This window comes from Bos grunniens, chromosome 6 (assembly GCF_055505025.1).
Source record: "Bos grunniens cultivar Pamir isolate PY7600 chromosome 6, Bosgru_T2T1.0, whole genome shotgun sequence".
Lineage (NCBI taxonomy): Eukaryota > Metazoa > Chordata > Mammalia > Artiodactyla > Bovidae > Bos > Bos grunniens.
This window is the reverse complement of record NC_141170.1, coordinates 28,718,332-28,743,416: the sequence shown is the minus strand read 5'-3', so window position 1 is coordinate 28,743,416 and position 25,085 is coordinate 28,718,332. Positions and strand designations below refer to the sequence as shown.

Sequence of the window (25,085 nt, the reverse complement as noted above, 5' to 3'; positions counted from 1 at the left end):
TGGTTGTCACGTCTCTATATTTTCCTCTGGCCTGTGACAGTTTCTCCGTCTTTCCCAATGTTCATGATCTTGAAATTTATGGAGAATGCTAGTCCGCTATTTAATAATACTCAATTTAGGTTTGAAAAATGTTTTCCTTATGATTGAAAACCATGTGACCCTTTGGAAGGAAGACCAAAGAGGTGAAGTGCCTTTCTCATCACATCATATCAGAGAATCCATGATATCCACATGACATCACACTGATGATATTCACCTTCAACATAATTGTTTAGATAAGAAAATGTTTGCCAGATTTCTCTATGGTAAAGTTACTATTTTTACCAGAATTGGACACTCAGGCTAGATCAATGCCACAGTAGACAGTTACGCTGTTAGTGAAATCAAACTGTGGAGGTATCTTGTCGTATACTGTGTTTGCATTTCAGAATAAGTAAATTTGAAACATTCAGCTAGTGGAATTATAAACAAATTTTTTAAAACCACTCCTCTCTGAATGTTTTTGTTTTTTGGTTGCGCCGATTCTTCGTTGCTGCATGCAGGCTTTCTCAAGGTGCAGTAAGAGGGGCTATCTCTAGTTGTGGTGTGTGGGCCTCTCATTTCGGTGGCTTCTCTTGTGGAGCACAAGCTTAGTTACCCCATAGCATGTGAAATCCTCCGGGACCAGAGGTCAAAGCCATGCCCCCCGCATTGGCAGGCATATTCTTAACCACTAGACCACCAAGGAAGTCCAAAAAATTATTTAGTTAATTAATTAAATAACTTTTTTTTTTGGCCACACCACTCAGCATGCAGGATCTTAGTTTCCCAATCAAGGATGGGACCCATGTTCCCTGCATTGGAAGCGAGGTATTTTCACCACTGAACCACAAGGGAAATCCCCTGAAAATTTTAAATTATATATCACAGAGCATTGTTATAATAGCACAATGGTTAAAAGTCATTTCCTCTGGGTTAGAGTCCCAAGTTTCAATATCTGGTGAACTTTGGGAAGTTCCTTAATCTCTTTCCAATTGTTTCCTTATTTGTAACCTTAAAAAGTACCACAAAGATAATAACAAATACCTTCACAGAGATGTTTGAAAGATTGAATGAGTCAATATTTGTATAATTCTTAGAAGAGAGCCTGGAATTTGGCACCAAATCATTGTGCTGCATTTTGGGGTGGGTACAGAGGCTTAGTAACTTGGCAATGGTATGTGACAACTAAATAAATTAAACAGCTGCTTTCGTATTCACCCAGAACCCTGTATACTCTTATAACTTGTCAGCTACCATGTTTGTTGAAGAAAAAAAGCAAATTTTCAGTGACTTGTTAAATTTGTGCTGTAGACAAAAATTAAGAGAGATTAGAGGAAAAATAATCTCTTCATGCCTTTCTGACTTTTATAAACTCTAGAAACTGAGCCTGCATTACTTATAATTAGAAAACAAAACAATACATTTTACAACTTTTAAAGCCTAACTTTTGTATACCTGGCTTGTTTCCCATGAAATCCCCCAAAATAATTGATAACAAGGGAAGAAATAACACAAATTCTCAATTATTCCTGAGCTTGTCACCATATGTTATAGCCTTTATATTGTTTTTCATTTCTATTGCTTAATACAAATATTATGACTCAGACAGTTAAGAATCTGCCCCAAATGCGGGAGACCTGGGTTCAGTCCCTGTGTTGAGAAGATCCCCTGGAGGAGGGCATGGCTACCCACTCCTGTATTCTTGCCTGGAGAATTCCATGGGCAGAGGAGCCTGGAAGGCTACAGTCCTTGCAGTCCTAAAGAGCTGGACAGACTGAACAACTTTCACTTTCAATACAAATGTTAATACTCCTTTAATGTCCCAGGTTTTTCTTTCAGGATCATACTGAAAAACACTAGAATATTTTTAAAGACAGTTGTTTATTTTAATAAGACTTTTCCAATAAATAAGGTGAAGAGTATTGAATTCAAACTCCTTTCTAACAGATGAAGTGATTGAAAACAAGGCTACAGAATAAAGCAATGATAGATCTGAAAAGTAGCAACAAAAAGCAAACAAGCAAAACCACCCAAATCCCATGTACGTGCATCTCCTAGTAGAGTGTAACTGTGCACTCTTTTCAAAAAAACTAATACAGAAATTTTTTAAATATAAAAAGAAAAATTGAGAGGTGAACATTTCTATTACCTTTTTTTCCTTTATCATAAGATTTAAAACAGAGTTTGTGTTTAGGTTATATTGAAAAAAGCTATTTCTATTTTATCTGTTTAAATGTTTACAAATATTTATAAGGCATTTATTCCCAGTCAACTTTCACACATGTTAACTCACTTCTCATAACCACTGCCAGGTGAGCAAGGAAACGTTTAACACTGTGTAGGTTTAGTTCAGTTCAGTTTGGTCGCTCAATCGTGTCTGATTCTTTGTGACCCCATGGACTGTAGCACACCAGGCTTCCCTGTCCATCACCGTCTCCCAGAGTTTGCTCCAACACCACAGTTCAAAAGCATCAGTTCTTCGGTGCTCAGCTTTCTTTACAGTCCAACTCTCACATTCATACACGACTACTGGAAAAAACGTAGCTTTGACTATACAAACCTTTGTTGACAAAGTAAAGTCTCTGCTTTTTAATATGCTGTCTAGGTTGGTCGTAGCTTTTCTTCCAAGGAGTAAGTGTCTTTTAATTTCATGGCTGCAGTCACCATCTGCAGTGATTTTGGAGCCCTGCAAAATAAAGTCTGTCACTGTTTCCATTGTTCCCCTATCTATTTGTCATGAAGTGACAGGACTGGATGCCATGATCTTAGTTTTTTGAATGTTGAGTTTTAAGCCAACTTTTTCCCTCTCCTCTTTCACTTTCATCAAGAGGCTCTTTAGTTCTTCTTTGCTTTCTGCTATAAGGGTGGTGTCATCTGCATATCGGAGGTTCTTGAAATTTCTCCTGGCAATCTTGATTCCAACTTGTGCTTCATCCAGCCCGGCATTTCACATGATGTACTCTGCATGTAAGTTAAATAAGCATATAAATTAAATAAGCACAATATACAGCCTTGTGTGTAGGTAATAGATAGCGATGAAAGTGCTATCGCTGTAGGCTGGCTGGCTGTGGGATGTGAGTTATCACCCACTGAGTTGGGCTGCCCAGAGCCCTGTTCCTAGATGCCTGTCCCTAGGCCAGAGGCCACTTTTTTCTTCTTTTCCCACTCCTATAGTATTCCATGTCTCCAGGAGGTCTGAATCTAATCTGGAAATTTTGTTCAGTTGCTAAGTTGTGTCTAACTCTTTGCAATCCCATGGACTGCAGCCTGCCAGGCTTCCCTGTTCTTCACCATCTCCCAGAGTTTGCTCAAACTCATATCCATTGAATCTATGATGCCAACAAACCATCTCATCCTCTAGTGCCCCTTCTCCTCCTGCCCTCAATCTTTCCCAGCATCAGTCTTTTCCAATGAGTCGGCTTTTTACATAGGGTGACCAAAGTACTGGAGCTTCAGCATCAGTCCTTCCAGTTAATATTCAGGATTGATTTTCCTTAGAATTGACTGGTTTGATCTCCTTGCTGTCCAAGGGACTCTCAAGAGTCTTCTCCAACACTATAGTTTGAAAGCATCTTCAGCCAACCTGGATAACTACACTTCAACCTCTAGACTTCATGTTGAGTCAATGCAAGAGCTCTAAAACTTCTGATGAAAAAATAGTAAAGGCATCAGGTGAAAAAACTGAAATTTCTGGTCAGAAAAGAGAGACATCAATATTTCAAGAAAAAGGAGGACCAACACTGATGTTCCCCCTTCAGTGAATGGAACAGGATTTTATGTGTGTTTTCCTCTTTATTTCATCAGCGCACATCCGTGTAAGGGTGCTATGCTGCAGAAAGCGTTCTTTTGTGTCCATGCGCTATTTTGTCCAAAGACAGACCAGAAGAGGAGACCCCGACCAGCTCGCCCACAGCTTCAGAGTGACCACCAATCCCATATTCTCAGACCAACTCTGAACCCTTCTTAGGTGGAAAAGGAGATCTGCCTCAAATTTTGGAAGTTCCAGTGTTGCTAAGAGAATATTGAGTTGAACAGAACACAAAACACTAGATCGTTTTACAGCCCTCAACTTTCACTGAAATTAACCCAGAATTCAGCTTTTGACACTGATCCCAGTTCTCATGTATGAAATAAGCAAAATTGAATATAGAGAGGCAGAAATATATAGAAGCAGAGGATAGATAACTAAACAAAATCTACATGCTTACTTCTCTTTAATTCCCCCAGTCTGATAAGTAAAGAAAACGAAGTCTCTCTCTAAGACCACCTCCCCAACCCTGTGGGGGTCTCTCCCCAGTGTCCCCAGAGCTTTCTCCTCTCCCTGCCCCGCGACCAGGGTGGCCTGAGACCCACAGCCCCCATCTGGGCTGGAGCCCCAGCGTGGTGGAGGGAGACTCACCGTCGCGTGGGGATTTGGGTACAGGGATGACACCTCAGTGCGCTGACTACGCGTGAGGCGGGCGGGGCCCCCTTCCTTCCGGACCGGGAATTTCCCTGACCCCGGGGCTAGCAACTCCCTTCTGATCAGGATAAAAGGGGTTCACTCGGTTCGGGGAGCCACAGAGCCCGCTCAGCCAGCGCTCCCGCCAGCCTTCCCGCCGCCGCAGACAGACCCTCCGAGCAGACACCCATGGCCCCAGCCGCGAACGCCGCCCCCCGGCTCCTCCGCGCAGCAATGCTGCTCCTGCTCCTGGTGGCCGCCGGCCGGCGCGCAGCAGGTGAGACCCGGATCCCCAGGGCGGGACGGGGGTGGGTGGGTGCCTGTGAGGACAGCCCCTAACCCACTCTGTCCTTCCCGCAGGGGCGCCCGTGGTCAACGAACTGCGCTGCCAGTGCCTGCAGACCTTGCAGGGGATTCACCTCAAGAACATCCAGAGCGTGAAGGTGACAACCCCCGGCCCCCACTGCGACCAAACCGAAGTCATGTAAGTGTCACTTCCGTTTCTGTCCTCGTCATCACCACCCACCGTGCCGATGCCCCCACCCCGACCCCCAAATGTACCCCCACCTCACGTAGATTCTTCTTCTCTCTGCAGAGCCACTCTCAAGACTGGTCAGGAAGTGTGTCTCAACCCCGCCGCTCCCATGGTTAAGAAAATCATCGATAAGATGCTAAACAAGTGAGTTGTGGTTTTTATTCATCGTGTGACTAGAGTCATTCTGCCTGCTGAAAATTATATCAGAGAAACCTAAGATTTAGCTGAAGGAATGAAAAACCACTATTTCAGAATTAAATTTGCCATTAAGGTCATTAATCTGCTCTGATGCCAGAAGAACATTGCCAATGCTTTCCATCATGGCCCTTGACTCTCCCCATTCAAATGAACGTGGGTTAAACTGCTTTCACTAAAATTCTCACTGCTGTTGGACAGTTCAGTTCAGTCGCTCAGTGGTGTCCAACTCTTTGCAACCCCATGGACTGCAGCACTCCAGGCCTCCCTGTCCATCACCAACTCCCGGAGTTTACCCAAACTCATGTCCATTGAGTCCGTGATGCCATCCAACCATCTCATCCTTTGTTATCCCCTTCTTCTGGCTTCAGTCTTTCCCAGCATCGGAGTCTTTTCAAATGAGTCAGCTCTTCCCATCAGGTGGCTGAAGTATTGGAGTGTCAGCTTCAGCATCAAATAGAATTGGCTATTTGTAGCCAATAATACAGTGAGTACTGCAGGCCCCACCTCCATTCCTAAATAAGAGTATCAGAGAGCCTAGAGGCATCTGCCACACAGTATAGCAGGTGGCAGGCAGTAACCACTTGATGCCAGGCTGGGAAGACTGGGCTCAGAAATCTCTGGAACCCAGGGAGAGGGAAAGGAGAAGAGTGCTGTTTCAGTCTTCTGGAGCAGCTACTAAGGAAAACCTTTTCTTCCTGCAGGGCCAGCTCTAACTGACCAGGTGGAAAACAGAAGCTCTTGGATGGCTGTTCCAGAAGTAGACCCTGCCCCTACAGAAATCAAAGAGGGAAAAGAGGAATCACCAGCTCCTAAGGCCACCTGGATCAGGCTTAATATGTTTGAACATCTCTTAGGAGGGTTCTTCCACTTATTTACTTATTTATTTATTTATGTGTTGCTTGGGTTTCAAAGATTCTGTGTTAATATTTACATGTGACATGATTAAGGATGTGATCAAATCTACTTGCACATCCTGTCATTATTGGTATTATTTATTTTATGAGAAAAAAAGTTTATTTAGTCCTGATTCTTTCTGAGTTTGAAGTAGAAGGTTTGCAAATGTTTGCCAGTCATGAAATTAATATTTCTGAGGAGCCCACATTATGCCAGCCCTTGTGGCAGAAGCTGGAGGATCGAAACAGATAGTGAACTCATTGTCGGGTGGGGGGATACGTGTTTTTGTGAATGTTTTTGTAAATGCATTTGTTTGTAAATGTTTAAAAGAATGTTAGTTATTTATTGAAATGATTTCACAGTATGTTGTCAGCATTTCTCATGTTGAAACTTTAAGAGCTACAATGTTCTAAATACCCTTTGGACATTTTATGTCTTTCTTGTAAGGCACAATGCCTTGTTTCATGTTAATTATGCAGTGCTTTTCTATGTCTGAGAAAAGAGAAATCTAAATATTTATTGATGTTTTTACAAAGAACATGAAAATAAAATATTTCAAACTAAACACTGTTTATTTCATTTTTTTCTGAGGAAAACCATTCTACCTTTACTGGATAAATCTGATGATTTACATCAACATTTCTTAGCTTCTTTTTCTCCTCTTGGACATTCATTTGCTACACAGATAAATCAAACTATCAGTTCAGTTCAGTTCAGTTCAGTCGCTCAGTCCTGTCTGACTCTTTGCGACCCCATGAATTGTAGCACGCCAAGCCTCCCTGTCCATTACCAACTCCCGGAGTTCACTCAAACTCACAGCCATTGAGTCCATGATGCCATCCAGCCACAATCCCTCTCAGCATCAGAGTCTTTTCCAATGAGTCAACTCTTCACATGAGGTGGCCAAAGTACTGGAGTTTCAGCTTTAGCATCATTCCTTCCAAAGAAATCCCAGGGCTGATCTCCTTCAGAATGGACTGGTTGGATCTCCTTGCAGTCCAAGGGACTCTCAAAAGTCTTCTCCAACACCACAGTTCAAAAGTATCAATTCTTCGGCACTCAGCTTTCTTCACAGTCCAAAGCTCACATCCATACTTGACTACTGGAAAAACCAAACTATAAGTTATACTTAATTTCATCTGCTGATAGCTGTCACCCTCCTTGGCTCTCACCAACCCAAGAATGTGCTTTTCCAAACTGTGCACTGGCCCTTTCCCCTTAGTGTGAGAGTCACTATAATATTATGAGAGCAATAATAATATATTGCTGTTTTTTGTAAGGACCTTCTTGTACCTTGCTACTCAAGTATACCTCTTTAAAAATTTCTTTTTTTTTTTTTTTTAATTCTTGTAGCTATCTTTAAAAAAAAATGTTATCTGTTCTTTATTTTTTTTTTAAATAACTATTTATTTATTTGGCTGTCCTGGATCTTAGTTTCAGCATGCAGGATCTTCTGTCTTCACTGAGGCATGTGGGCTCTAGTTCCCTGACCAGGGACGGAACCCTGGTCCCCTTCACTTGGAGTGTGGAGTCTTAGCCACTGGACCACCAAGGAAGTTTCTCTTGTAGCTGTCTTAACAATAACCCTCATTTCATTGCTTTGGCTAAAGGATTTTTCAAACAACTATTAACAATTTAGTGAAACTGGCAGTGAAATGATAATAAAGAGGATTTTTTTTTCTTCAGGACTCAAAGTACTTTGTGTCATCAATAGAAGCACAAAAAGTGAGTGGCTGATAATATATAAAAGATCTAGTTGACATTTGGGTTCAGTTTTCTAACTTTCATAAGTAACTATCTCTGAGTTTGGGTTTCCTTGGTGGCTCAGATGGTAAAGAATCTCACCAAAGAGTTTAAGGTTATCCCAACCCCTTACATCAGTTTATCAAATGCAGTAAAATGGTTTTAAGATTTGAATGTGTTAGTTACCACCCTTCAGCATGTTTTCCTTTCCTTATATTAGAGTAGGATCTCTAGTCAGTCAAAAGAACAGGTTTTTATGTCAGTTTATCTCCATTTAGCTATCTCCATGCCTCTAGAGCTTCCCCAGTGGCTCAGTGGTAAAGAATTCACCTGCCAATGCAAGAGACAGAAGAGATGTGGGTTCAGTCCCTGGGTTGAAGATCCCCTGGAGTAAGAAATGGCAACCAGCTCCAGTATTCTTGCCTGGAGAAGCCCATGGACAGAGGAGGCCTGGCAGGCTACAGTCCATGGGGTCGCAATGAGTCCCACATGACTAAGCACAGCACACACACACAGGTAGCAAGAAACAACCTCTGTGAGGTTAGTTTCACACTTACAAAAGCTAAAAAAGTGATCATCTCTTCATAATTCCAATGTATTGATTATGAGATGAGAAGAAATAAACTGTGAACTACAGAATAAATTAAAGCCAGTTGTTTAGATGCTTCCTAAATGCTAGCATTTGCTCCCTAATCCTAAGTCAGAGGACATGGGAAAATGTTTACAAGTGTGACTCACTTGAGAGAGAGTTCAATTAAGCCCTCACCCTTAAGACCAGTCCTTACCCTCAAACGTGGGACTTGCTATATTGGCCACTTAGCACTTGTCAATACAGAACACAGCCCCTAAAAGCAAAAAGATGTTGCTGTTCATTTTGTTGATGAAAGACAACCATTTCAAAGAATCATATTTACTTCAGAGTAAATTCCAGCTCTACCGGTTGTGGACTGTGTGCTCTAGGGTAAGTTCCTGATCTAACCTTAATTTCCCTTCTGCCCAGTAAAGGTAATGACAGAACACTCTTTCTGAAGTTGTACAGGGATTTAAACGTTATCAGTGTCTCCAGGAATCTGCCATTGGCCCTCAAGGCCAACTCCATAGGTATCATCTCAACTTCCAGTGCTGTATCAAGTGGATATGCAGTGTAGTTTTGACATCGAATTTCCCAGGCAGTTCCCATTGGAAGTGTCACAGCAGGAAGTGAATCACAAAGCATGTGAGGTTGTGGTCACAGCATGAAGGAAGTAGAAAATGAATATTTCGTGTTATGTCACAACGTTGAGGGGTCATCAGCGGGAAATAGCAATGGCAGCAGTGACTGAGATTTCCTGAGCAATGTTACTAAATGAACTAGAGCTAGAGAGGAGAAAGTATGGTGTATCCCATTTTGTTATTGTGAATCTTTCTTTGTGAGTTGTATCAAGAGATGTCCTCTCAGGACTTCCAGAAGTAACTGGAGAAACACTGGGAGATGGCAGAGGTGGCAGATCTGTGATAGCACAATGAGGGCCATCCAGAATCACAGATGGTGCTATTTCTCCTTTCTGGGACTTCTCATACAAATAACAAGGGGAAGGGCTTGTCCTATCTTTACCGTTGATGCCCCGCTTGTATCCCCTCTGCTTACCGATGAGTTCTGAAGTCACAATAAGCAACATCTATACTTTTCTGGTGGCTTCCCAACTCAAGCACCTCTCTCCTGCTTCTTTCCTGAGAGTTTTCTCTGCTTGGGAGTATGGAAGAGGGGAATGGCAGAGGAGTCTGCTCAGCTTACAGGTTGGATGGCCTGTCATGAGATGACTCTCACTGAGGGTCAGGAGTTAATGGATGTGTATTCTATTTTCTAGTTGGACATTTCTAGAAGTTGCACTAAATATATATATATAGTTTCTACTTCTCTCTTCATCATGTTCACATTTTCTTTTAAACTTTTTTAGCATATTTATGATAGGTATTTTAATATCCTTATATATTAATTCTATAATTCTGTCCTTTCTGAATCTATTTCTATTGCTTGAATTTTCCTCCTGGTATGGGTTATGGTTTTCTACTTCCTGGCATGTGTAGTAATTTTTGATTGGATGCAGGAAAAATTGTATATTATGTTATGGAATATCAAGATTTTGTTTTCTTCTTTTGGAGCCTTAGCCTCTGTTCTGATGGGCAGCTAAGTTACTGGAGCATCAGCTTAATCTTTTTGAGGCTTGTTTTTCAGCATAGTTAGGGTGGTCTAGAGAGAGTTCTTTGCTTTGGAGTTCATTTAATTGTACTGCTGAGTCATATCTCTTTTGTGTCTCTACGGAATGCCCTGAGTGCTCACAAGCTCTCTAACAAGTCAGACCTCAAGTGTCTCCCCACTCCAAAAGAGGTCTGAGAACTGCTCAGCCTGAACATCTATGGATGTCCTTTCCCTGAGCTTATGGAGTTTCACCCTATACATTTGTGACTTAGTATTGATTAAAGAGAACCAATGGAAGTTCAAGGCCAATTTCTAGAGCTCTATATTCTTTAGCCAACTCCTTAATAACTATCATGATGTTCTGAGCCTTTTTTTTTTTTTTCTGAGCCTATTTTTTAAGCCTTGAAAAACTAAGTTACTTTGAGTCTTTGAACACTTGGTTGTCATATCTTTGTATCCTTTCCTATTATCATCATAATATCTAAACACCTTATAACATAGTATTTTGTGATTTTAGTGACGAAAAATGAGACTCAAAGAAATTAAAGTTGTGTCTGAATAGTGTTTCTAACTTAGTTTTAACTTTTTGGTTTGTAAAAAGGCCAAGGTCTGATCATGTTGTCAAGTTATTGTAACTTATTTTAATATTGAAATAACATTTTTTCTCCACTTTCTCAACATGCCAAGACTGTTGTCTGAGTCCATTTGGGCAGCTGTAACAAAATACCACAGACTGGGTGGTTTATAAACAAAAGATAGTTATTTCACAGAGTTCTTGAGGTTGGAAGTCAAAGCCAGCAGAGCTGGGTGAAGGACCTCTTCTGGATTGTATCCCCACGTGACATAAGGGATGAGAAAACCCTCTGGGGTCACTTTTATGAGGGTACTAATCTCATTCATGAGGGCCCCACACTTATAACCTAATCACCTCCCAAAGACTTCCACCCCCTAACACCATCACATTAGGGGTTAGGATTCCAACATGTGAATTGTGGGGGAGACACAAGCATTCAGACCAGAGCAACCCTTCACAAATATATGTTAATATGAGCTTCCTTTCATCTGTAATAACTCCAGTGTTGCCTCTACTGCAAAGTCTTTCCTGGCTCTGAGGGGGAGGTCCTCCCTCCACTGCCTCCAGGGTACCTATATATTATAACACAGATCACCATCTTTAATCTGTTTACATGTCTGCCTCCCCCTATAGTCCATGAACTTCTCAAGATAAAAAACTCAATTTTTACTCTTTAAATACTTAGTGTCCAACAAAAGTCCTTCAGGTTGTTCAATGAGAATTAGCCAGAAAAACAAACATTCTTTTTAGACTATGTTCGTCTTCAGGCTACATTAGCCCTCAGTAATCACCGATTCTTCACTTCAGTGTTGTTACAGGTTGAATGGCATCCCCTACTCCCACCTTCCAAATTCATAGATTAAGACTCCAACCCCCAATACCTCACTTGGAGATAAGATTTTTACAGAAATAATCAAACTAAAGTCAGGTCATTGGGGTGGGTTATCCAATGTGACTGGTGTCCTCACAAAAAGGGAAAACTTAGAGTGGACGTGCACACAAGAAGAACAGCATGTGAAGAAAAAGATGAAGGAAAGACACTTGAAACAGCTTTTTCCCTCCCAGATCTAGGAAAGAACCAACCTTATCAACACCATGATTTTCGATTTCTAGGCTCCAAAACAGTGAGATAAAGATTTATGTTGTCTAAGCAACATAGTATGTGGGACTTTTTTTTATGGCAGCCCCAGGAAACTGAAACAAATGCTTTGGTTTTTTCCACTTTTTTTCTTAAGCAGTTTTATAAATGACCTTCATTATCCTATACAGCTCATTTATTTATTTATTTATTATATACAAATAAATGAGCTGTATAGGATAATGAAGGTCATTTATAAAACTGCTTAAGAAAAAAAAAATGAAGTTCATAATCCACTGAGTTAATTCAGCTTCAAGCCTTTTGAAACTGCTGCCTTTAAACCGCAAGTAAACCATAATTTGCTGTTCTTGACAGGACAAGGGTTGCTGTAATCTGAACTTTATTCAGTATCTTTGTGAAAGTGCAAGTCACTCCATCATGGCTGACTCTTTACGACCCCATGGACTGTAGCCTGCCAGGCTCCTCTCTCCATGGATTTTTCCAGGTTACAGTACTGGAGTGAGTAGCTGTTCCCTTCTCCAGGGGGTCTTACCAACACAGGGATCGAACCCAGGTCTCCCACACTTCAGGCAGATTCTTTACCACTTGAGCCACAAGGGGAGCCCTCAGTATCTTTAGAGGTTACCCATACTTTAAGTATGGGGCTTCTCCACTGGCCCTAGTGGTGAAGAATCCACCTGCCAGCGCAGGAGACGTAAGAGACACAGGATCTACCCCTAGGTCGAAAAGATCCCCTGGAAAAGGATATGGCAACCCACTCCAGGATTCTTGCCTGAAGAATACAATGGACAGAGGAGCCTGGTGGGCTATAGTCCATGGGATCAGAGTTGGAAAAGACTGAGGCGACTTAGCACACATGCATGCACACATTATGAGTATAGTTAGAGCTTGGAAGAGTCTATTATAACCTTGAATGGATTTACGCGAATAGGCACAAAAGCCAAAAGTAAATACTTGAGGAGGAAAAGCATCTTCATTTCCTACATTGTACAAACATGACCTTTGAAAAGATGTACAGACATCTTTTATTATTCCATTTTGTAAGTTGCTAATTGTAACTGGCACTGAACCCTTCACGATCATGCAGTTTCCCTCCCAGGGAATAATGGGTTCATTTTTCTGTTCAATACATTCATCTCCTCATGCCTGAAATCGCTCAGTTAAAACAAAGCTTGAAAAATAAACCCAGCTTCCTCATTGACTTGTAAGTGACAAATATGCCACTTGAATAAACTGTTCCTTCTATTCTTCGTGGAAAGAGAGTGCAAGAACAACAAAAAACTTCCATGGTTACAGAGAGCATACAAAAGAGGCTGCAGTATTGACTCTACCATTCAGACAAGGATCAAGATCAGCATAGACATGGCTACTGAGAGCTCACAAATGTTCCTCCTGTTGGCCGTCCTTGTCCTGGGCATCTTTGGTAAGGAGCTGTGGCTTACATCTTTTCCTTCTTGGCTTTGGAAAAAATCGAAGCCCAAATGTTTCCAGATCAAATGAGATTGAATCTGGTGTTAGGGCAAAATGTAGAAAAAATTAAAACCTAAGCAGCACATACACTGAGATTGTGGAATGTCAAAGATGTTCCTGTTGAGTTAAAATTTTAAAATCTGTTGAATTAATTAATTAATATTGAGAATGTTATGAATACCCACACACACACGTGTGCATGCTAAGTCATCGCTTCAGTTGTGTCTGACCCTTTGCAACACTATGGACTGTAGCCCACCAGCCTCCTCTATCCATGGGATTCTCCAGGCAAGAATGGGGGAGTGGGTTGCTGTTTCCTTCTCCAGGGGACTTTCCCGACCCAGGGATCAAACGCATGTCTCTCATGTCTCCTGCACTGGCAAACGGGTACACTGTAAGGGTCTGTGCTTTTCTTATTAAAGATGATGGCAGCAGCGTGGACTTTCCCGGTGGCTCAGTGGTAAAGAAACCACTTGCCAATGTAGGAGACACAGGTTCAGTCCCTGGGTCAGGAAGATCCCCTGAAGAAGGGAATGGCTACCCACTCCAATATTCTTGCCTGGAAAACCTCACGGACAGAGGAGGCTGGCGGGCTACAGTCCATGGAGTTACAAAGACTTAAAGATTGAACAACAAGAAGCAGCAGCACACTGCAAAAAGGTTTAGGACGTTTATTTTAATGGTGGAAATTGCCACCTTCAACTGATAGAATTCACATAAAATTTTGTTATTTAAAGTATTTTATAGAAGGCAATGAAGTTGATTTTTACCATTAAACATTTCTTATTGACCATATATGCCTTCAAGCAATAAATTATTGGTCTAGTACATTTACCCATTTCTCAAATATAGTAGATGTTCAATAGTTTCATTGATCATAACAATAGCAAATGATTATATTTATGTGATTGTCTCCCTAAAAATTTCTGATGGTATTTGGTGAGTTGAGTATCTTGCTGCATTGATCTCAGATTTCATAAGTAAAGAATTAAGCATCACGGCTGTCTTTGTTCTTAGTGTTTCACTATTTTCTCACACAGCTGATCCCTCTGAGAGCCAAGAGCTGCGATGCCAGTGTATTCAGACACAATCTGACTTTATTTCTCCCAAATTCATTGCAAAAGTCCAGATAATCCCTGAAGGTGCTCACTGCAACAGAAAAGAAATCACGTAAGTGCCGAAGATGTAGAGGGAGAAGTCTTTTTTTGTGACTGTTCCCCAAGTTTTATTGAAACATAATTAGCATACATCACTATAAGTTTAAGGTGTACTGCATAATGTTTTGAATTATATATATTGTGAAATGATTACTACAATAAGTTTAGTTAGCCTCCATCATCTCATAGATAAATTAAAAATAGATTTTTCTTTGTGATGAGAACTCTCCAGATCTACTCTCTTAATAACTTTATTAATAACCTTTTCTTTATTGCCTCACAGGTGTTCTTTACACATTCTGGATATTAAACCCTCATCAAATTTATGGATAGAAAAGCTCATTTTCCAATTTGTGGTTCATGTTTTTAATCTTTCTGTGGTGTCCTTTCAATTAGTATAAATATATTTTTAATATGCTTTAGATTAGTAACGTTCTCTTTTCTGCTTAGCACTTCTAGTGTTTTAGTTCAAAAAAACTTTCCTTCACAGAGTTCATAAAAATATTCTTCTGTATTGTCTGCTAAATTTTTTTACAGTCTATTCCTTTGTATTTAAAACTTTAATCCACCTGGAATTGATTCTTGCATATGGTGCATCTTTTCCAATGACTCAGCTCTTTGCATCAGGTGGCCAAAGTACTGAAGCCTCAGCTTTAGCATCAGTCCCTCCAATGAATATTCGGGGTTGATTTGCTTTAGGACTGACTGGTTTAATGGTCCTCATGTAATGAACCTCAAAGGGATGGAGCTTTGCTGTTCTGTTAAGTGCAGTTGAAAACTACAGAATAGATTTAAATAACTAGTTTATGGTATCCTCCTCTCTTCCGATAATAAATGAGGCTTTAATGAAGTCTTAAAATCTAACCAAATTTGCAGAGGTGTAGTGATAAAGAGTACATAGTAAATGGTTGATAACTGGCAGCCTGGAAGATACCCTCTATATGCACATTTTCCAGAGTCTGACACTATATCCTGTGCATTTTAAGTCAAGTAAATGTTCAGTGATTATCAGCTGATATCTCTAAAGACTCTAGGAAATTTATCTTCTAGTTGATTTTTTTTAATTGTTATGTACACTGATATGATTAAAAGTCACATTCTAATAATATGATTAGTTTAAAATATTTGTGTGTTCATTTTAAGCATATGAATTTCATGTTACAGAAATTGTAATGAATAAATTTCAAGTGTTATTAAATTATATACAGTTATATACTCTTTTCTTTTCAGAGTCACATTGAAAGATGGACAATTAATTTGTTTGGATCCTGAGGCTGAATGGGTGATGAATATTATCAAAAAGATTGTATAGGTATAATTAATTTCAATGACTCTCACATTAATATTCTAATTTCTTTTAATTAAAAATATATTTAGAAATGCATGCAGATTCTGCTACATATCAGAATAAAATTACAATAAGACTAAAATAAGTTTATATCAGAAAACCCAAAAATATGGTTCCAAGGCCAGCAGAATTATCATCTGGCAATTTTATGGAAATCCCAGTTCTCAGTCTCATTTCAGAAGTTCTGGGGAATGAGCCCAAGAGGCTGTGTCTAACAAGCCCTCCAGGTGATTTTGAGCTTCCCAGGTGATAATGGGCTTCCCTGGTAGCTCAGTTGGTAAAAAATCTGACTGCAATACAAGAGACCCAGTTTCAATCCCTGATCTGGAAGATCCCCTGGAAATGGCAACCCATTCCAGTATTCTTGCCTGGAAAATCACATGGACAGAGGAGCCTGGCAGGCTACAATCCATAAGGTCACAAAGAGGTGGACATCACTTAGCGACTAAACCACTCAAGTTTGAGAACCATGGGTTCAAACAGATTTAACATGATATCCAAGTTGACCTATTTATAAATATCTCCACTGAATATAAAAGTGATTAAAATTGCTAGAAGCTCTGTTACAGAAATCAATCAGAAGCAACAGAACTATTTGATGAGAAATTTTAAGAAAAAAATTTCTCCCTCTTTGAAAAAAAATTACTTGAGGCACAGCCTTTCTAAAGCTAAACTCCAAATAGAGTTTATAAACTGGTGGATGGAGAAGATAGAGGGAGGTGATAACGGGAGTGTATTTGGATTAACTTGTGAAAAAAAGAAAAACTCAAACTAGCTTTTGGGAGTGTTTTGGTTTTGTTTTGTTTTGATTTGGTTTGTCTAAGTCATAGCAGTAGATAAGACCACTTATCACGGAAAAACTTATAATGGTAACCACTTACAATGGAAAAACTAAATTTTGTGGATTTTTAATTAAAAAATGAAAATAAAATAGAGAAATTTGAAGGTTGTGATCCACCTGAGGGTCACCTTGGCAGTTGAGAGGTGTAATGTGGTAGGAAGTACTTGAGTTTTTTTTTAATCCTACAGGTATGATATAATGTTCCCAAACCATCTAGCTATAAGTGATGTCATTTTGGATAATTCACTTAACATTGAAGATTGACATGCTTTTGTTTGCTCTTGCTTTATAATTAGAGAAGTAGATAATACATATAAAGTGTTTCATTATGACCATTAATAATTTTTAACTTACTATACACTTTTATCTTTAGAGGTTTTTTTTCCCCCCTCACAAGAGACTACAAATGAATAATCCTGTGTATGTGTCTAATTGCATGTCACTCTCCTTGTATTGTAGAGCCCTTAACTGATGACCGCAGAAGAAGCATCACATTCTATGGATCTCAAGAGCCCTTTGTATCATCACAAATTTGGACACTGTCCAGAGTTTTCTTTGAAAATAGCACGGACTTATACTAATTTAGGACCAGGTTGAACTGCTTTTTCTACTCATTCTGATTAATTTCAGGCCAGTGATTGGCTACTTGTGGGAGGAGTAATGGGAGGAGAGGTAATACAATTTCCATTATGTAGGAAGCATAATCCTGAACTCATACAGCAGGTGAGAGATTTCCCCGTTGGGCTCTACACCTCTTAACAGAGCCTACCTTCTCCATGGTGTCCTCTGCCACAGACAGAAAAAAAAAACAACAAAACACTTCCTCAGGAGGAACTTGCTTTTTAAAGAGGCGTTTTACACATCTTGAAAATGCTCTAGGCCAAAAGTCCAGGGGCCAGGGTGCCACGTTCTGAGCAATTGTCTGAACTTCTGTATACTCTTGTAAATGTGAAAACCTGGCAAAAACAAAGCAAAGTATCTCTATCACTTGAAAAATAGTTGAGATAATAGAATTACAGTTGCTTTGAAAGTAAGCATGAAGAATCACAGTGTTATCCTTATTAAAATTGTAAAATCACTTCCAATTAGTATTGAATAAAGCTAGTTTCACGGTACCTATTCACACTGTTTTAGGCACAATTATACACCAGGTCTCCAAACTGTTTACGGCTGCAGATCTTGGCAAAAACAATAATCATATTATTAAGCTGTATACTAACAACTAGCTCTGAGACTGAGCCTGTTAAAAGAACTATCTCAGGACCATGAGGGCAAGACTAACAGTAGTTTGGAATATAAAATTCAAAATTTCAAGAGAAAGGAATCTAGTCGGCACAGTTTGAGTATATCCACTCACAGTCCAGGCTTTCCTGGTGGCTCAGTGGTAGAAGAATCTGCCTGCAATGCAGGAAACACAGGTTTGATCCTGGGGTCGGGAAGATCCCCTGGAGAAGGAAATGGCAATCCGCTCTAGTGTTCTTGCCTGGGAAATCCCATGTACAGAGGAGCCTGGAGGGCTACTACTGTCCATGGGGTCACAAAAGAGTCAGACACGACTGAGTGACTACACAACAAATCATTGTCCAGCCACCTGTAGACAGAAGTGTGAGAACACGTCACAGAGGCAAGGCTTCCAGGAGCTGCCCCAGGGTGACACAGTTCATTTCCAGAGTAACAGGCACACGACTCAGTAGAGTCTCTCTACAACCCAGAGAGCACTCTCCTCAAAACTAAGGGAAGAGTCAAGTTTTCTGTTTTGCTGTGGGTTTTTTTATGTGTTTGTTTTTACAGAATAGCTTAAAATCCTTATTCTAGAAACTACTTGGAAATCCTGAAGATTTGAAAGACTCCTTCCAAATGAACAGCTCAGTTGGCCAGAGAAAAGTCCAAAGATCTTCCTCTCAAAAAAGGAAACAGAAACTAGGAAAGGAAATTTCCTAGGTATATACTGTGGCTTGTTCTGAGTGAGGCTTAAAGCTGGTTGCTCTATCAAGATTTAAATGCTAACATTTTAATCTCTCATTAAGACTGATGATATGATTTTGGATCCTTATAAGGAAGAGAGTTGTAACAAAAATCTTTGTATAAAATAAAAACTGTCACTGGAAATAAATCCACTAAAAAAACATGGATTTGTGATAAGGAAGCATGTCTGCCTCAATATGGACAATGGGTGGAAAAAAAATTTTTTTTTCAACCCCTAAAGGTCTGTACCAATAGTCTGCCTTCAGGTAAGTTTGGGATTTCATTACAGCCCTTGTACGGTCTGGAAACTCCCAGGTAGCATAGAAGGAGGCCCAGATCAATATCTGGCAGAAATGAAAGTCAAACTGTCCTGCTAAGATATGTCTTCAACATGGACCCCAAAGGACTGTCAGAGATAAGAGTCTCATGCAGCTGGTGAGTCTACATACAAATTTATAAAACTCTGGAGGAACCATCAACACTACACAGGAGTCAAGACCCACAGTATAGAACATACCTAAACTTGAAAGTGTTAAAATCAACTAGAGACCATAATGAATAAGCATGTTTCAGATCATTAGACATTAAAGAAGGCTTTGGAACTTAAGAAAATAATATAATATTAGGAAACTAAGCAGATTCAAGAGTGGAGGGGGGAGACAGAGACAAATAGGTAATAGGGAAAGGAACAGCAATTGTAAAAACATTCAAGAAATAAAAATATGATTATATAAAGTAAAATCTCATTGGACAACTTAAACAATAGATGAACTTGAACCAGAGGGACAAGTATTTTTTATTCATCTAGGACACAACAGAGAGATAAAAATATAGAATACACAAAAAGGAAGTTAAGAGACTTTAAGCATAGTATGAGAATATGTAACTTATTTCTGAAAGGAACTGCAGACTATGAGAAGAGGGAGAATGCATAAAAAGTAACATTTGAAAGAACAATAACTGAAAATTTTCTAGGATAGACTAAGCCACCATAATCAAGGAGCCCAGTAGATTCTAAGCAAGATAGAAGAGCAAAAATCACACCCAACTACATTGCAGTGAACCTGCAAGATCCAGAACACACAGAAAAGACCTTAGGATAAGTAAGCATGACCCACTGTGCCCCAGGTGGTCTTGGAGGAGGACTCTAGGAGGCTCAAATCTATGATGGGTCACTGGAAATACATGGTTTTTTTAAATGGAATTGCTGTGGATGAATTAGTTGTGGAAGAGTATTAATTTACTGTGGCTTTTTTCTTTACATTTGTAGTGAGGAATAAAGGTCACCAAATTTGGCTTGTGTTCATTATGCCTAAAGGTGAGATGGTTTCTACAGGATATAGTGAACTAGTAAGAAGAACACAGGGTTAGTGATTCACGTATTTATTTGACTAATTCTAATAGAAGTTTTTCGCTTCCTTATGCTTGTGATTCAAACACTACCTCATGACTCACACATTTCACATCTTTTCCACTATGATTTTTTCTTTAGATTCAGAGTCTTTCAAACTATAACCTGTTGGACTGAGAAAAATATGCCTTTATGACTGCTTCCCCCAGTCTCACCCATCTTAATATGTTAATGTGGAGAAGTGGTGGGCTTTCCTGTGGCTCATTTGTAAAGAACCTGCCTGCCCATGCAGGAGATGAGGGTTTAATCCCTGGGTTGGGAAGATCCACTGGAGAAGGAAAGAGCAACCCACTCTAGTATTCTTGCCTGGGAAATTCCATGCATATAGGAGCCTTGTGGGCTAAAGTCCACGGTGTCTCAAAGAGTTGGATGCGACTTACTGACTGAGCACGCATGCTCAGAGAAGTGGTCAAAGTAGTTCAAACAGGATTTGCAGCAGACTCACTAGCTCTACCATTTATGAGGTTATGAGATTTTAGGCAAGAAACTTCTAAATTTCAGTTTCTCATTCCATAAAATGTCAGTACTAGTATCTACTTTGCTGCTGCTGCTGCGTCACGTCAGTCGTGTCCGACTCTGTGCGACCCCATAGACAGCAGCCCAACAGGCTCCTCTGTCCCTGGGATGCTCCAGGCAAGAACACTGGAGTGGGTTGCCATTTCCTTCTCCAATGCATGAAAGTGAAAAGGGAAAGTGAAGTCGTTCAGTCGTGTCCGACTCTTAGCGACCCCATGGTAGCGACCCCATGGACTGCAGCCCACCAGGCTCCTCCGTCCATGGGGTTCACCAGGCAAGAGTACTGGAGTGGGTTGCCATTGCCTTCTCCGAGTATCTACTTTAGGGGGTGATTAAAAGGACGAAATAAGTGGATGCCTTTTGCTCATTTTATTATAATCTAGAGGTCATATCAAATTACTCATAGTCTTTCTGAAGATTCTGTTTCATTTCTTAGCTTAACACTTTTATTCATACTGTTTGCTCTGCTTGGGCCATGCCTCCTTACCCCTCCCCTGACCTAACATTTAAAGGAACTAAAATCTGAAGAATGATCTTGGTTAGTATATAACTTCCTCCAGGAGGCCTCCTCGAACTCTTCAAGGCTGGGTGCTCTTTGTCTATATAAGCTGTTAAAATTACAATTGCTTCACATTTTACCTCATTTCACAGAGGAAGCTTTTAAATCAGCACAAACTTAAATGACTTGCCAAGGATGACAAAACCAGCTAGTGGCAGAGCCCAGGCATGCAGCCAGGAATCCTGATTTTTTATCCCTAATTACCACCATTACTTCCGTTTAAGCTAGCAGGGCCGGCTCCACCCTGGTTACACCCAGATTCTGTGGGATGCTGAAACATAAATCTCCAGAAAGAGACCCTCTGTATATTTCTGGGTGAGTTGCATTTCTTCCCTATGACATGGTCACTCATCAGGCCATCCAAGACATCCTGACTTCTACTCCTTGCCAGCTCTATCAGTCTCCTTTAATCAGATACCATAATCTTGGTCTGGACCGATGCCTGTCTTTCTTCATTTTCTTCTTAGTGCCAACAAAAATATGCTATCATTTTAATTTAGCCAAATCTCCTTCCAAAACTCGTCATTCACATACAGCTTTTTCTCTCCACTTGAGACTCAATCATTCCCACTGCTGAAACAAATAATCCTCTGTCTCTCACCAACACCCCACACCCTGAAAAACACATTTATACATGACTGTGCCTAATCCCGTAGGTGAGGGAGCTCAAGGAGAGGGTGCATTTATTATCATCCCCCAATCTGCTGTTTTCCTGTTTCCTGTTTCATTATACCATAGTTTATCTAGCTGCCTAAGCCAAGACTGGGGCTTCCCAGGAGGCGCTGGTGGTAAGGAACCCACTTGCCAATGCAGGAGATGTAAGAGATTCAAGTTCTATCCCTTGGTCAGGAAGATCCCCTGGAGGAGGAAATGGCAATCCACTCCAGTATTCTTGCCTGGAGAATCCCATGGACAGAGGATCTTGGTGGGCTACAGCTCATGGGTTGCAAAGAGTTGGACATGACTGAGTGATTGAGCACACACACACACAAGCCTGGACTGAGGGTCATCATTTACCGATCTTCTCTCTGTGCCTCACATCCAGCCAGGCTCTAGGTGCTGCCATTTCTACACATTTTCTAGCCTTCATGTAGCCCTCCTTTCTCTTCCTTCTGTGACTGCCTTAGTCCTGGATATCTCATATTTTCACCAGTAACACTAAAAGTACCCTCCAAACTGGTCTCCATGACTTTAGGATGTCCCTGTTCCAGTCAGTCTTATTCCCTGCAAAGAGATTGTTTAAACATGCAAATCTCACCAAATGGGATAGATTCCTCATCTATAAGGCAGGTCAATAATCAGGAAAGACCATTAACCAGATTCTTTACGAAAGCTACCTTAATTTTCATCTCAAAACACACTAAATGGACACAGTTCTGACCCAGTTCTCTTGGAGTTATTCAAATCATGATAACTCTGGGTAACTGGGTAACTCATGATAACTCTACTACTACTACTGCTACTACTACTAAGTCGCTTCAGTCGTGTCCGACTCTGTGCGACCCCAGAGACGGCAGCCCACCAGGCTCCCCTATCCCTGGGATTCTCCAGGCAAGAATACTGGAGTGGGTTGCCATTTCCTTCTCCAATCCATGAAAGTGAAAAGTGAAAGGAAGTTGCTCAGTCATGTCCAACTCTTAGCGACCCCATGGACTGAGGCCCACCAAGCTCCTGAGTCCATGGGATTTTCCAGGCAAGAGTGCTGGAGTGGGGTGCCATTGCCTTCTCCAATGATAACTTTACCCTATACCATACTTATAATGCAGTATCATTTTATTCAAGTTGCTATTTCCAATCTATGGGCCAAATTTACATCAACAAATAGAGACATGTGCTACATTTACTGAAAGAAAACATGTACATGGTGAAAACTCAAGTAGGGTAAGGAATTAGCCTTTTTTAAAGGGAAGATATTAATTTTTCTGTATTGCCTGGTTTCCAACACTAGAAGTATTGATTTTTAGCAATTTTGTGGGTATATATTCTCAGAAATGTTCTCTGCGTGCATCATCGTATCTGATGACAAAACTGGAAGCACTGTTTCATTTAAGGGCATCTATTTACTGATTTCCTCAGGATAGGGAGTGGAGGCAGTATGTTTCATTGCAGGTATCTGCCATTGTTAGTTTACCAACCCATTCTGATGGACATTCAGGTATTTCCAGAATTTTTTAAATACAGCAAATGATATTACAGTGAACATTTATGTACTGTGTATGCATACAGGTTATGCAAGTTTATCTGTAGGATAAATTCATAGAATAGGAATTTCTGAGTCAAAGGATCTGTGCATTTTACATTTTGATAAACAGTGCCAAAACACTTCCAAAGAATTTGCAGTAGTAAACTCCCTGTTAAACTAAGAAAATGCTTATGTCACAACAATCTGGTAATCATACTCATATCAAACTTTTTGATCTTTACCAGATTGATAGGTGAAAATTTCCATTTCATTGTTTGAGTCTGTATTTCTCTAATTCTGAGTGGTATTGGGTTCTTTGCATTTCTTTCTTTCCTTTTTTCCCCCAGCTGTTTATATTTTGCTATCTGGGATTTTTTATTCTGTTGGTTATAGGCCTTATACATTTTTAAAAGAAATGTTTATACATTGAGAAAATACCATTTTTTCTGCAAATAAATTGCAAAATATTTATTTTGTACTTTCCATTTGTATTTTTATTTTATTTCAATTTTCCTTATGGAGAAACTATTATTTTAGTATGGATAATTCATTAAATGTTTCCTTAGTAGAGTCTGTGTGTGTCTTTCTGTATGTATATATATTCAGTAAAAACTATATATGTAGTATTTTGTCTGCATATATAGTAAAAACTATATATGTAGATATTCATAAATATAAATATCTACTTTTACATATTTATACATATTTATATACCTGTATTCCCTGGTGGCTCAGACAGTAAAGAATATGTCCACAATGTGCGAGACCTGGCTTCGATCCCTGGGTTGGGAAGATTCCCTGGAGAAGGAAATGGCAACCCACTCCAGTCTTCTTGCCTGGAGAATTCCACAGACAGAGGAGCCAGGTGGATTCCAGTCCATGGAGTCACAAAGAGTCAGACACAACTGTAACACTATACCTATATACATACATTTAAGACAAAAATACTGTATTTTTGTATATGCATGCATACATATAAAATGCTATATACATATAGTTTTTAACTGAAAAAGGTATTTAACCACATTATAATGTGTTTTGGGTAATAGATGAGGAAGTTATTACCCAAGTCTCACTATGTTAATATAACTTCTGCCATCATTTTGGTTTTCCAGGTGGCTCAGTGGGTAAGAATCTGCCTGCAATGCAGGAGACACAGATTCGATCCCTGGGTCAGGAAGATCCTCTGGAGAAGGGCATGGCAACCCACTCCAGTATTCTGGCCTGGAAAATCCCATGGACAGAGAAGTCTGGAGGGCTACAGTCCATAGGGTCACAAAGAGTCAGGCACGACTGAAATGATTGAGTATGCATCATTATAGTGTATTTCCTTTCAGTCTGTTTTCCTATTTGAGTTATAAGTCTAATGGCATAAGTCATCTTTAAGGGACACTATAAAGATGTCTCCTATTAGATCAAGATAACAAAAGCAGGAAGAAGCTGGAAGAAGAGTGCCTTGGAAGCAGAAGTTGTAGGGAGGAGTTTATAAGAATTTGGGTGGGGCCTGCATCCCATCCAATCCTACTCCACCCCACTAGGAAGTGGAAAAATGCATGGTATTTTGGGTAAGTGTACTTAGAGAACTAACCAACATACCCATAAAAAGTTAACATGTGTATAAAAACATTATGCTAAAAAATAATGTACAATCAGTCAGTGTCAGCCAAATAGTACTGCAAATAGTACCAGCTAAACAAACAAAAAAAATTGGCCTTTTCCACTATATCCCTCTACCCCTGCTCTGACCCTAGAAAATGCAGAAGCAACAGAATGAGTAGAGGATGTAAAGAGGAAATTGAAAGTAGAGGAAGAGAAAAAGAACAGACCTCCATGATTTCATCCAGTCTTATGACTTTAGATGTCATCTGTATGCCAATGACTCTCAAACTTATAGCCCCAACCTTGAATCTCTCCTGAACGTGACTTGCATATCGAAAATCCCATTGAACATC

General features: G+C 40.0%; 2 protein-coding genes and 1 long non-coding RNA gene across 3 annotated transcripts in view; 2 read left to right on the top strand and 1 right to left on the bottom strand.

Annotated features, from left to right (window-relative positions):
• Positions 1-4,495: 4,495 nt before the first annotated feature.
• On the top strand, positions 4,496-6,654 carry LOC147370477 (growth-regulated protein homolog gamma). Its single transcript, XM_086407580.1, has 4 exons — positions 4,496-4,739; positions 4,823-4,946; positions 5,058-5,141; positions 5,897-6,654. The coding sequence occupies exons 1-4, from the start codon at positions 4,652-4,654 to the stop codon at positions 5,910-5,912; spliced, it is 312 nt and encodes a 103-aa protein (XP_086263706.1). The 5' UTR covers positions 4,496-4,651; the 3' UTR covers positions 5,913-6,654.
• Positions 6,655-13,008: 6,354 nt separating this feature from the next.
• On the top strand, positions 13,009-17,317 carry LOC147370476 (C-X-C motif chemokine 15-like). The gene is made up of 4 exons (XM_086405412.1): positions 13,009-13,107; positions 14,195-14,324; positions 15,542-15,623; positions 16,960-17,317. Exons 1-3 carry the CDS (start codon positions 13,047-13,049, stop codon positions 15,621-15,623), a joined length of 273 nt encoding a protein of 90 aa, XP_086261538.1. The 5' UTR covers positions 13,009-13,046; the 3' UTR covers positions 16,960-17,317.
• LOC147370475 (uncharacterized) overlaps positions 13,812-25,085 on the bottom strand; it is a 71,921-nt gene continuing 60,647 nt past the window's right edge. The window contains exons 3-4 of the long non-coding RNA XR_015165309.1: positions 17,270-17,456; positions 13,812-14,303 (exon numbers count right to left, since the gene is read on the bottom strand). This is a non-coding gene — a long non-coding RNA (uncharacterized LOC147370475). The remainder of the gene's footprint in view (positions 14,304-17,269; positions 17,457-25,085) is intronic.